Consider the following 13,686-nt stretch of genomic DNA (forward strand, 5'->3'; position numbering starts at 1 on the left):
GATTTGTCCTAATTTCCAAACCTTTCACTCTGGCTAAAAACTCAATTCTTTTACTAATCAATTAAAGTTTGACTTTGTGCAAAAATTGGGACAGGAAGACATAATAAACAATTTGCCAATTTTCCCCATACAGATATATACTCTTAATTATATCAACTATATTTGGAACCTCATTATTTACAAAATCAAACAAAGAAATAACACAGCAACCTTTCTGTTACCTTTCTGTGCTCATGGTCGATCATAACATTGTGTGGTTTCACATCTCTGTGCATGATTCCCATACTGTGACAATAATCCAGGGCCTGCAAACAGAGGTTGATTTTTAGATGTAAACAGGAGTCCCATTAAGATTTCAACCTATCAGTAGCTAAATTTAGTTAATTCTTCTGGCATATCAAATATCTTGAACCACCAATTTGGGTGCCTTTCCCCATACAATTCAACCAGAAAGTCCTACTCTATGTCTGCAATTTAGAAAATTATGACCAAAAAGTCACCAAGATATCATCGAAGATTCCCTATCCAAAACTTCTCCAAGTTTATCATAGGTCAAGTGAGCACATCTCCAAACAGAGTTATCGCTGGAAAGCATCCATCATCCAGACCATGCTCTTTTCTCGCTGCTGCCATCAGGAAGTTACAGGAGTCTCAGGAACTACACCACCAGGTTCAGAAACAGTTATTACCCCTCAAATATCAGGCTCTTGAACCAGAAGGCTGTCCGGACTAATGAATACCCTGCCATGACTGAGGTCTCATCACCAGGACAGCAAGCTGTTTGCTGCACTGTTGAGTGTTTACTGTTTACCTGTGCTGTGCAATATCTGCATTTTGAATTATATTTATTAACTTGCGGTAATATTTTGTTTTATGTGCTGTGCATGATGTATGTTTTGTGGGTGCACTGCGGTCCAAAGGAACATTTTGTTTGATTGCATATATGTACAGTTAGATGACAATAAACTTGAACTTGATTAAAGCAAAGAGGCATCAGAAGATGATTTCATTAAAGGCATTACCTTAAATGAAGGTTTGAATTTCTGTATGTAGATTAAAAAGAAAATGCAACTCATTCCCCAGAAAACTCTAGTGAACTTGCTATCTATTTACAGAGCTGCATACTAACAGATAAACTTCTGGCAATGAGTAAAGAAAGAATTTCAAATGAATATGGTAAAAACTATTCCTAGGAGACAATTATTCCTGAATATTACAATGTTGCAATGGAGAATGCATTTAGAGATGTGCCCTTAGAGATACTGCCCATCTGCAATTCACAATTTAAATGTTATTTCTAGAATTTCACCGATTAAGTAATTCAGCTTACAGCTGTGAAGTGCAGCGAAAGTGTGAGCCAAGACTGCAGATACTTGGCCCTTGACAAAGGGAGAATTGCTCCATAGATCATGCTCCTTTATCATGTTTAAACAGCCTCACTTTTCAATTGGTAGTTGAGCATTGGTATGCAATCTTTCAACTAGCAAGGGAGACTTTGGCCAACTTCTTGAAAACTATGACATCAAACTAATGTTTGTGCATGAAAATTAACTAAAATTCCCCATATTTCTGATCAAGAGTCTTCTATCTGAAAAATTCACCCAGTTCCTCTTTCCACCTACGCTGCCTGACATGTTGAGTGCTTAGCATTTTTTTAAAAAATTGTCTTAGTGCACAATTTTGACACTCCCTGTCCTACATCAAACCACTTCAACGCTACATGTGCTTCATTCAGCATGTCAAGATCGTGAAAGCCTTTTTGTACTGAATGCTCAGGAAGGAATCTGAGTGGTTGACATCCATCATCTGAACCTGCAAATTACAATTTTGAAGACTTAGTTTGTTTAAAAGGCTGCAGTTCAGTTGATTAATTCAATGGTGAATCAACGTAATCATTCTTATTTAATGTGTCCCTAAACTTTGCAGTGACATTATATTTAGATCTTCAAAATCGGCTGTAAATCTGTCCTGGTAATCAATTATTGATTTCTTATCAAGCCATCTAGCAGTAATGACATCCGAATCAAAAATTCTGGTATGGAAAGCAATTCTAGTTTGAATCCACAACTGAAACAAATGCCTCAAATGATCCCCTTAATACTGTAGTCAGCTCAGCATATGCCTTCAGGGAAATTATTTATTCTGGGAGATTGACAATCAGGAGTTATTAGTTTATGTGGTGCAAGCATTCTAGTTTTCACCCTGTTTCAAATATCTTATCCTTTAAAACAGAATAATATTTGTCAACATACCTTCAAAATCTCGTACATGTAGAACCTTATATCATAATCTGTTAAGGTCTGGTACAGCTGCTGTAGGGAACACATCAAAAAAAAAATTAACATTGTCAATTCAGCTGGTAGTATTTGACTGCAAGATGCAACACAACTTGAGCACAGATCAATGATAAAACAAACAAGAGAAAATCTGCAGATGCTGGAAATCCAAAGCAACACACACAAAATGCTGGAGAAACTCAGCAGGCCAGGCAAGCTATGGAAAAGAGCAAACAGTTGACATTTTGGGCTGAAACCCTTAATCAAGACTGGAGAAAAAGATGAGAAGTCAGAGCAAGAAGGTGGGTAGGAGGGGAGAAAGCAGGGATCATAGTCTACTAAGTGCCAGTCCTAATGATGGGTCTTGGCCCGACACATCCACTGTTTGCTCTTTTCCATAGATGCCGCCTGGCCTGCAAAGTTCTTCCATCATTTTGAGTGTTTCAATGATAAAACATATCTCAACTCCATATAAATGGTTAGTAAAACTGAGCGAAGCATAGCAGTAGATATTAAACCCCTTAAAAGGTGAGAGAGTTGGATGGACAACACACAGAAGCTTCAGGTGAGCAAATTCACAATCTTAGTTAAAATATAAACAAATATACATGAGCATTTCTCGTAGAAGTCGCGGTGTCTCCTCAGGGCAAGTTAAATCGATTGTCATATGTTCACAAGTACTGTGAGGTACAATGAAAAGGTGCTTGCAGCAGTATCATAAGCATGTAGGTATAGACAACACACAGAATATAAATTACTTAACTCCTACAACTAGCTTTCCCAAAAAGTTCGACAAATGGCAAGATCAATAAAAATGTTGAGAATTGCTACTTCAAGCAAAAATTTTGAAAAGATGTGGTAATACATTTATATATAAATTAATACCTTAACTGAGATTGTGGATAGGTATGGCGCTTGTGGAAGAGTTTTAAATTGGAGCAGTGCAAATTACGAGGACATTAGGGAGCAACTAAGCAGAATTAATAGGGAACACCTTTTCTCTGGCTAATCCATATCAGACATGAGGATGGTGCTTGAAGATGAACGGCTGAGTACAGGAAAGGTATGTTTCTGTTAGAAGAAAGGACAGGGATGGAAAGATAAGAGAACCATGGCTGTCCAGAGAGATGATAAATCTAGTCAAGAAGAAAAAGGAAAAGTACGTAATGCTTAGGATCAAACAAAGAACACAAGTATAAAGAAGCCAGAAACGAAGTAAAGGAAGGAATTAGGAAAGACAGGAGGGGCCATAAAAAGCCCTTGGCAAGTAGGATTAAGGTGAATCCCAAGGCATTCTATACATACATAAAGAGCAAGAGGATAACTCAGGAAAGGATGGGACTACTCAAGGATAAAGGGAGGGAACATTTGCTTAGATGTAGAGAATGTGAATGAGGTACTTAATGAGTACTTTGCTTCTGTATTTACTACGGAAAAAGGATGTGGAAGACCAGGAGATTAGTGCTGAGTGTATAAATACGTTAGGGTGTTTAGAGGTCAAGAAGGAGGAAGTGTTGGGTCTCCTAATGAGTATAAAGATGGCTAAGTCCCCAGGTCCTGATTGGATTTACCTCAGGTTATTAGAAGAGGCAAGAGATGAGATTGCTGGGCCCTTGACCAGCATCTTTGTGTCCTCTCTAGGTCCCAGAGGACTGGCGAGTGGCTAATGTTATACTTCTATTTAAAAAGGGAGCAAGGGAAAATCCTGTGAATTATAGACCAGTGAGTCTCATGTCAGTTTTACTGAAATTGCTGAAAAAAAACCTTAGGACTATGACATATGAACATTTAGAAACTCATGGCTCAATTAGGGAAAGCCAGCATGGCTTTGTGCACAGCAGGTCATGCCTTACCAACTTGTTTGAGATTTTGACAAGGTGACAAGAGAAACTGATGAGTGTAGGTCAGAGAATGTTGTCCATGAAGTCCCTCATGGGAGGCCTAACCAGAAGATCAGATGCATGGAATCAGCAGCTATTTGGCTGTTTGGATTCAGAACTGGCTTGCGCACAGAAGACAGAGGGTAGTAGTTGAAGGAACTTATTCAAGCTGGAGGTCTGTAATGAGTGGAGTTCCACAGGGATCTGTGGTGGGATTTCTGGTGTTTGTGATATACAGTTGAAGTCAGAGGTTTACATACACCTTAGCCAAATACATTTAAACTCAGTTTTTCACAATTCCTGACATTTAATCCTATAAAACATTCCCTGTCTTAGGTCAGTTAGGATCACTACTTTATTTTAAGAATATGAAATGTCAGAATAATAGTAGAGAGAATGATTTATTTCAGCTTTTATTTCTTTCATCACTTTCCCAGTGGGTCAGAAATTTGCATACACTTTGTTAGTATTAGGTAGCATTGCCTTTAAATTGTTTAACTTGGGTCAAACATTTTCGATGGCCTTCCACAAGCTTCTTACAGTAAGTTGCTGGAATTTTGTTCCATTCCTTCCGACAGAACTGCTGTAACTGAGTCAGGTTTGTAGGCCTCCTTGCTCACACACACTTTTTCAGTTCTGCCCACAAATTTTCTATCGGATTGAGGTCATGGGCTTTGTGATGGCCACTCCTGTACCTTGACTTTGTTGTCCTGAAGCAATTTTGCCACAACTTTGGAGGTACGCTTGGGGTCATTGTCAATTTGGAAGACCCATTTGCGACCGACCTTTTAACTTCCTGACTGATGTCTTGAGATGTTGCTTCAATATATCCACATAATTTTCCTTCCTCATGATGCCATCTATTTTGTGAAGTGCACCAGTCCCTCCTGCAGCAAAGCACCCCCAGAACATGACGCTGCCACCCCTATGCTTCACAGTTGGGATGGTGTTCTTTGGTTTGCAAGCCTCACCCTTTTTCCTCCAAACATAACGATGGTCATTATGGCCGAACAGTTCAATTTTGGTTTCATCAGACAAGAGGACATTTCTCCAAAAAGTAAGATCTTTATCCCCATGTGCACTTGCAAACTGCAGTCTGGCTTTTTTATGGCAGCTTTGGAGCAGTGGCTTCTTCCTTGCTGAGCAGCCTTTCAGGTTATGTCGATATAGGACTCGTTTTACTGTGGATATAGATACTTGTCTACCTGTTTTACTCCAGCATCTTCACAAGGTCCTTTGCTGTTGTTCTGGGACTGATTTGCACTTTTCGCGCCAAAGTACGTTCATCTCTAGGAGACAGAATGCATCTCCTTCCTGAGCGGTATGACAGCTGCGTGGTCCCATGGTGTTTATACTTGCGTACTATTGTTTGTATAGATGAACGTGGTACCTTCAGGCGTTTGGAAATTGCTCGTAAGGATGAACCAGACTTGACATCATTTCCTGACCTCAATCTGATAGAAAATTTATGGGCAGAACTGAAAAAGCGTGTGCGAGTAAGGAGGCCTACAAACCCGACTCAGTTACACCAGTTCTGTCTGGAGGAATGGAACAAAATTCCAGCAACTTACTGTAAGAAGCTTGTGGAAGACTACCCAAAATGTTTGACCAAAGTTAAACAATTTAAAGGCAATGCTACTAAATACTAACAAAGTGTATGTAATCTTCTGACCCACTGGAAAAGTGATGGAAGAAATAAAAGCAGAAATAAATCATTCTCTCTACTATTATTCTGACATTTCACATTCTTAAAATAGTGATCCTAACTGACTTAAGACAGGTAATGTTTTCTAGGATTAAATGTACGGAATTGTGAAAAACTGAGTTTGAATGTATTCGGCTAAGGTGTATGTAAACTTCTGACTTCAACTGCATATACGAGGTGTGATTGATAAGTTCGTGGCCTAAGGTAGAAAGAGTCAATTTTAGAAAACCTGGCACATTTATTTTTCAATATAGTCCCCTCCTACATTTACACACCTAGTCCAGCGGTCATGGAGCATACGGATTTTGGACTTCCAGAAAGTGTCCACAGCAGGGGTGATTGATAAGTTTGTGGCCTAAGGTAGAAGGAGAAGAGTTATACGACTCTCCTTACATGCACATGCAGTTCAACTCTCTGAGTAATTATGCAGAATGTTTGAAGTTAATAACTCCTCAGGGGTGATTCATAAGTTCGTGGCCTAAGGTAGGAGGAGATGAGATATTAACTTCAAACTTTCTGCATAATCACTCAAAGAGTTGAACTGCATGTGCATGTAACGAGAGCTGTATAAATCATCTCCTTCTACATTAGGCCACAAACTTATCAATCACCCCATGCAGTGGACACTTTCTGGAGGTCCAAGATCCGTATGCTCCACAACCCCTAGACTAAGTGTGTAAATGTAGGTAGGGACTATGCTGAAAATTAAATGTGCTAGGTTTTCTAAAATTGACTCCTTCTACCGTAGGCCACGAATGTATCAATCACCCCTTGTAAATGACCTGGATGAAAATGTAAATGAGTGGGTTAGTAAATTTGCGGATGATAGCAAGATTCAGAGTTGTGGATTGTATAGAAGACAATGTAGATCAGTTGCAGATATGGGCTGAGAAATGGCAGATGGAGTTTAACCCAGATAAATGTGAGGTGCTTCACCTCAGTAGGGCAAATGCAAAGAAGCAATATTGCTGAGATCCTGAATAGTGTTGCTGAGCAGAAAGATCTTGAGATCCAAATTCATATCTCCTTGAAAATGGCTTCACAGGTCAGTAAGGTGGTTCAGAGAGTTTATGGAATGTTTGTTTTTATTAGTCAAGGCAATGAGTTCAAAACTCAGGAGGTGATGTTACAACTTCATAAAACTAGTTAGGCCACATCTGGAGTGTTGTGTACAGTAGAGGTTCACCAGAAAGCTGCCTGGTTTGGAGGGCATGTGCTATCACGACAGGCTGATAAAACAACTTGGGTTGTTTTCTCTTAAGCACTGGAGGCTAAGGGGAGATGTGTTTTATAAGATTATGAGAGGCATATATAGAGTGGACAGAGAGTATCTGTTTCCCAGGGTTGAAATATCTAATACCAGAGGGCATGCACTGAGGTTAGAGGAGGTATGTTCAATGGGGATGTGAAGGGCAATTTTTTTTACTCAGAGTCATTTTGCCTAGTATGGTGGTAGAGGCAAATATATTAGAGGCTCATAAGAGACATTCAAATAGGCCAGTGGACGTAAGAAGGATGGAGGGATATAAACATGGCGTAGGTAGGAGGCATTAGCGGTTGGCTATTTTTGATTTGCTATTTAGTTGGCTTGACACATTGTGGGCCAAATGGCCTGTTCCTGAGCTGTATTCATCTATGTTCTGTATTAACACTTCTTTTACTACGGTTAACCCATTTCATATTTTGTACTTGTCCCTAATTTCTACATGATTGAAATATTTCTCTTTGTGAAATGAGATGTAAAATATTCATCAAGGATTTTTGCATATATCCTCTGCTTCCACATGTGGGTTATGTTTTCAGGGCCAATAGATCTTTCCCTTAGTCATCCTCAAGCAGGATTTTATTTGCCAGTGTTTTTTCAATCCCTCTCAATGCTCTGTTAATTTCCCCTTTAACTATAATCTTGCATACTCTTCCAGACTTTCTCCAGTGTTAATCTTTTAACACTCAGTTGGGGGGAGGAGGGTTGGGAAGAGAATATCCTGCAGCTCCAACCTTTTTTTTGTGGGCCTATGTCCTAAAAACACTTAAATCGTTTTTATGCCTGCCATTGCTCTTACATTGATCTACCTTCAAGTGGCACTTTGTAACTCACCTTTGATGTGTAGCTTTTCAGTCTAGCAATAACAGACTACGATCCCTGCTTCAGAAATATTCCGTAATTTATATACATTAAATTTTATTCAATAATCTAAATGCAGAATTTGTCCCTCCCCATTCATAACCAGCCTGTTTTGATGGACATGATAATAGTGGCTGGAGAAAAAAAGACCTTGCAGATGCAAAGCAAAATTTGTGGCCTCAGCTAAAATCAAACCCATTGAAATGCCAACCCTACCTTCCCATAATGTTTGTGCCCATCAAAAATTTGCTTTGCTATCTCTTTCAGAATACTCAGAGGTCTAAAGTATCAATGTGCATTTTAAATTCCACCCAGCTGGCTTCATTTGATGATCTATCTGACATATCACCCTTGCTTACAGAAATATTGACATTCCTCTTTTTTTAAAAAAATTCTGTTCTTGAGTATAGCACAATTCTTAAACTTCAGGAGGAGGAAACCAGAGGAACATGAGCCAGTCTTCATCAGAGGATCAGAGATGGAGAGGGTCAAAAACTTTAAATTCTTCGGTGTCATCATTTCAGGGGACCTGTCCTGGACTCAACACTCAAGTGCAATTACGATAAAAGCTACTTTCCTGGGAGGTTGCGAAGATTCGGCATGACATCTAAAACTTTGACGAAACTTTACAGATGTATGGTAGAGAGAATATTGACTAGCTGAACCGCAGACTCGTATGGAAACACCAATGCCCTCGAATGGAAAATCCTACAAAAAGTAGTGGATACAGCTTAGTTCATCACGGATAAAGCACTCCACTCCATCGAACATCTAAATGGAGCATATTGCAGGAAAGCTACATCCATCATCGGGGTCCCCACCACCCAGGTCATGCTCTCCTCTCACTGCTGCTGTCAGGAAGGTGGTACAGGGGCTAAGGTCACATTACTAGGTTCAGGAACAATTATTATCCCTCAATCATGAGTTCTTGAGCCAAAAGGGGATAACTTCATTCAACTTCACTTGCCCCATCAATGAAATGCTCCTAAAACCTATGGACTCACTTTCAAGGACTTATCACCTCATGTTCTCAATACTTAATGCTTTTTTATTATCATTTCTTTCTTTCTGTACTTTCACAGAAAGTTGCCTTTCACACCCTAGTTGAATGCCCAAGTTGGTTTGGTCTTTTTTTCCCTATTCTATTACGGTTATTATTCTATTGTGGACTTGTTGAGTATGCCCACAAGAAAATTAATCTCAGGGTGTATATGGTGACATATAACGTACTTTGATAATAAAACGTTTTCTTTGAACTTTTTTCCTAATTTTCCACCTTTTGTCTGCTCTAATGGCCAAACATAAATCTTCTGTTTGTTTCCAGTTCAGATCTTTACCCTTCTGAATCTGTACACACCACGGTATGCCCTTGCCTAGTTATTTTAATACCTCCTCCACAGCACCAGCAAACTGGCTCAAGGATATTGGTCCCAGCGGTCCACCACCAACAGGCTTAAGTCAGGATGTCCCCAGAATCTAATGCTCTTCCTCCTGCACAATCTCGCTATAAAACTTCTCTCTAGAAGTGCGCAGATGATTCAAAAGATGGTCATATAGATGACACTGAGAACTTAAAAAAATACAGGTTACACCACTGTGGGAAATCTTTTCCCTTAGTTGAAGCTACATAGAACAATTTTTGCATTTTGTGGATTAATCCAAGATGAATTATCTTTCAAGAGTAGACAAGAAGGTGGAATCAAATGAAAGATTCATTTGTTCATTATGTGCCATGTCATATGACGTGGGCGATTATGGCCTTTGTATTATCGTGCTAGTTCTTGGCAATTTTTTTCCTCCAGGAGTTGTTTGCCATTGCCTTCTGCTGTGCAGTGTCTTTACAAGATAGGTGATCCCAGCTATTACTAATACTCTTCAGAGACTGTCTGCTGGCATCAGTGATCACATAACCAGGCTAACCAGGTGCTACACCTTGCCCAAGGGTGACTGAAGGCTAGAGGAAGGAAGGAGCACCTTACATCTCTTTGATAGAGATGCATCTTCACCCCACCACTCAAATGAAAGACTAGTGCTACTGAGTAGTAAGACAGGCTTGAGAGGGTCACCTGGCCTATTGCCACTCCTAATGCCAGGATTCTTTGGCAGATCAGAACTATTAACAGGTAGATCTTTCTACTAACACAATTTTAAAAGCATGACCTACACAGGAAGAGAATAACAAACAGGAGAAAATCTGCAGATGCTGGAAATCTAAGCAACACACAGACAATGCTGGGGGAACTCAGCAGGTCAGACAAAAGCTTTGGAAAAGTTTACAGTCGACATTTCATGTTGAGACCCTTCACTAGGGCTGATGAAGGGTCTTGGCCCAAAACATCAACTGTACTCTTTTTCATAGATGCTGCCTGACCTGCTGAGTTCCTCCAGCATTGTATGTATCGATAGGAAGAGAATATTTATGGTTAATGGGAAGATCTTTGCATACTAAAAATATAAGCTCCATCTATAAATATCTTTTTCATAACACATGCACAGAAAATTTATTGTGACACTTGAAACATCAAAGACTTCTGACTCAAACAGTCAGCAGACTTTTGAAATACAGAATTATAGGGCATCATCAGATAAATTAAAATTCATTGATCTCTTACAGGCAAGTGTGGATGCAAAAATCATAAAGGATGTGTTTATGAAATCTGTTTAAGATTCTGAGTTACAAGTGGTGAAAGAAATGAAAAACAGTGGACTACGGGGAATGCTGCATGGATCAAACAGTATGCACAAAAGTAAGATTGTCAGAAAACAAGTACATATGGCAGTGTGGAAACATTTGCTACCACACACAAGGAAATGGAACTGGAGAGACGATGTCTGTGTACAGTACCAACAAATGAGAGGAAAACACTGCCACAAATCCCTCAGCCACAGTACAATAGTGAAAGATGAACATCATTGGATTTAATAGTGCTATATGCTTGGCCCCACTGCATCCAACCAAGCAAGAATTCTATTTTGGTGCAGCAGAAATGATGAATGACAAATGCCATGATTATGCAGATAACATTTTAAAAAAAGCTTCTATCTTACCTTGAAATCTGTGTTGTTTACATGTTCAAAAACCAAAGCAGGTGTCCGTGACTAAAGGGGAAGAAAAAAATACTAAGTATTGCTTTTAAAAAACACACATTGCAACAGTACATACTTAGGATGTGATACACTGATGCTAGCTCAAGTAACCAGAGAAAATAGAGATGATCAAAATGCGGGAGAAACTCAGCAGGTCAGGCAGCGTCTATGGAAAGGAACAAACAGTTCTGATGAAGGGTCTCAGCCTGAAATGTCGATTGCTTATCCCTTTCCATAGATGCCTCCTGACCTGCTGAGTTCCTCCAGCATTTTTTGTATGCTGCTCTGGGTTTCCAGCATCTTCAGAATCTCTTGTGTTTAAGAATAAAGACCATGTTGTCTGACTTGTGATTTTTACAACAGATAGTGAAACAGCTTTGGGTAGTCAATCTATTGACAAGAGACTGCACCTAATGTGGTCTCTTAGTAAGATTTTTTTTAAAAAACACTGCCCCGCATACATCTTTCACATTAGCCAAGAAAACACTGAACAATAAACCTAGAACTGAAATCAGTTAACCCCTAGTGTGCACTAAAAGCAGCAAGCCACTATAACCATATATAACCATACAACAATTACAGCACGGAAACAGTCCATCTCGGCCCTTCTAGTCCGTGCCGAACTCTTACTCTCACCTAGTCCCACCAACCTGCACTCAGCCCATAACCCTCCATTCCTTTCCTGTCCATATAGCTGTCCAATATAACCTTAAACGACAACGTCAAACCTGCCTCAACCACTTCTGCTGGAAGCTCGTTCCACACATCTACCACTCTCCGAGTAAAGAAGTTCTCCCTCATGTTATCCCTAAACTTTTGCCCTTTAACTCTCAACTCATATCCTCTTGTTGGCATCTCCCCCAATCTCAATGGAAAAAGCCTATCCACGTCAACTCTATCTATCCCCCTCATAATTTTAAATACCTCTATCAAGTCCCCCCTCAACCTTCTACGTTCCAAAGAATAAAGACCCAACTTGTTCAACCTTTCTCTGTAACTTAGGTGATGAAACCCAGGTAACATTCTAGTAAATCTTCTCTGTACTCTCTCTATTTTGTTGACATCTTTCCTATAATTCAGTGACCAGAACTGTACACAATACTCCAAATTTGGCCTCACCAATGCCTTGTACAATTTCAACATTATATTCCAATTTCTATACTTAATGCTCTGATTTATAAAGGCCAGCATACCAAAAGCTTTCTTCACCACCCTATCCACATGAGATTCCACCTTCAGGGAACTATTCCTAGATCCCTCTGTACTACTGCATTCTTCAATGCCCTACCATTTACCATGTATGTCCTACTTTGATTAGTCCTCCCAAAATGTAGCACCTCACAATTATCAGCATTAAACTCCATCTGCCATCTTTCAGCCCACCCTTCTAACTGGCCTAAATCTCTCTGCCAGCTTTGAAAATCTACTTCATTATCCACAACTCCACCTATCTTAGTATCATCTGCATACTTACTCATCCAATTTACCAACCCATCGTCCAGATCATTAATGTATATGATAAACAACATTGGAGCCAGTACAGATTCCTGAGGCACACCACTAGTCACCGGCCTCCAATCTGACAAACAGTTATCCACCACCACTCTCTAGCGTCTCCCATCCAGCCACTGCTGAATCCATTTTACTACTTCAATATTAATACCTAACGATTGAACCCTGCTAACCAACCTTCCGTGTGGAACCTTGTCAAAGGCCTTACTGAAGTCCATATAGACAACATCCACTGCTTTACTCTCATCAACTTTTCCTAGTAACCTCTTCAAAAAAATCAATAAGATTTGTCAAACATGGCCTTCCATGCACAAATCCATGTTGACTGTTCCTAATCAGACCATGTCTATCCAGATAATTATATATACCATCTCTAAGAATACTTTCCATCAATTTACCTGCCATTGATGTCACACTCACAGGCTGATAATTGCTAGGTTTACTCTTAGAACACTTTTTAAACAATGGAACAACATGAGCAATATGCCAATCCTCCAGCACCATCCCCATTTCTAATGACATTTGAAATATTTCTGTCCGAGCCCGGAGACTTATCCACTTTTATATTCCTTAAAAGCTCCAGTACTTCCTCTTCTTTAATCATCATAGTTTCCATAACTTCCCTACCTGTTTCCCTTATCTTACACAATTCAATATCCTTCTCCTTCGTGAATACCGAAGAAAAGAAATTGATCAGAATCTCCATCTCTTTTGGCTCCGCACGTAGCCATCCATCCTGATTCTGTAAGGGACCAATTTTATCCCTCACTATCCTTTTGCTATTAATATAACGGTAGAAACCCTTGGGATTTATTTCCACCTTACTTGCCAAAGCAACCTCATATCTTCTTTTAGCTTTTCTAATTTCTTTCTTAAGATTCTTTTTACATTCTTTATATTCCTTAAGCACCTCATTAACTCTATGCTGCCTATATTTATTGTAGCTATCTCTCTTTTTCCAAACCAAGTTTCCAATATCCGTTGAAAACCATGGCTCTCTCAAACTTTCAACCTTTCCTCTCAACTTAACAGGAACATAAAGATTCTGTACTCTCAAAATTTCACCTTTAAATGACCTCCATTTCTCTATTACATTCTTCC

The 13,686-nt window shown here is 39.5% G+C and overlaps 1 protein-coding gene across 2 annotated transcripts in view; it reads right to left on the minus strand.

The window, feature by feature from the left end:
• The window catches only part of LOC134342672 (casein kinase II subunit alpha), a 136,869-nt gene that overhangs the window by 17,091 nt on the left and 106,092 nt on the right, over positions 1-13,686 (minus strand). For both annotated transcript variants that reach the window (XM_063041079.1, XM_063041080.1), the window contains 3 exons: positions 11,035-11,085; positions 2,253-2,312; positions 222-305 (listed from right to left, as the gene is read on the minus strand). In XM_063041079.1, the coding sequence (XP_062897149.1) occupies positions 222-305; positions 2,253-2,312; positions 11,035-11,085 (195 nt within the window). The remainder of the gene's footprint in view (positions 1-221; positions 306-2,252; positions 2,313-11,034; positions 11,086-13,686) is intronic.

Source organism: Mobula hypostoma, chromosome 2, assembly GCF_963921235.1.
Source record: "Mobula hypostoma chromosome 2, sMobHyp1.1, whole genome shotgun sequence".
NCBI lineage: Eukaryota > Metazoa > Chordata > Chondrichthyes > Myliobatiformes > Myliobatidae > Mobula > Mobula hypostoma.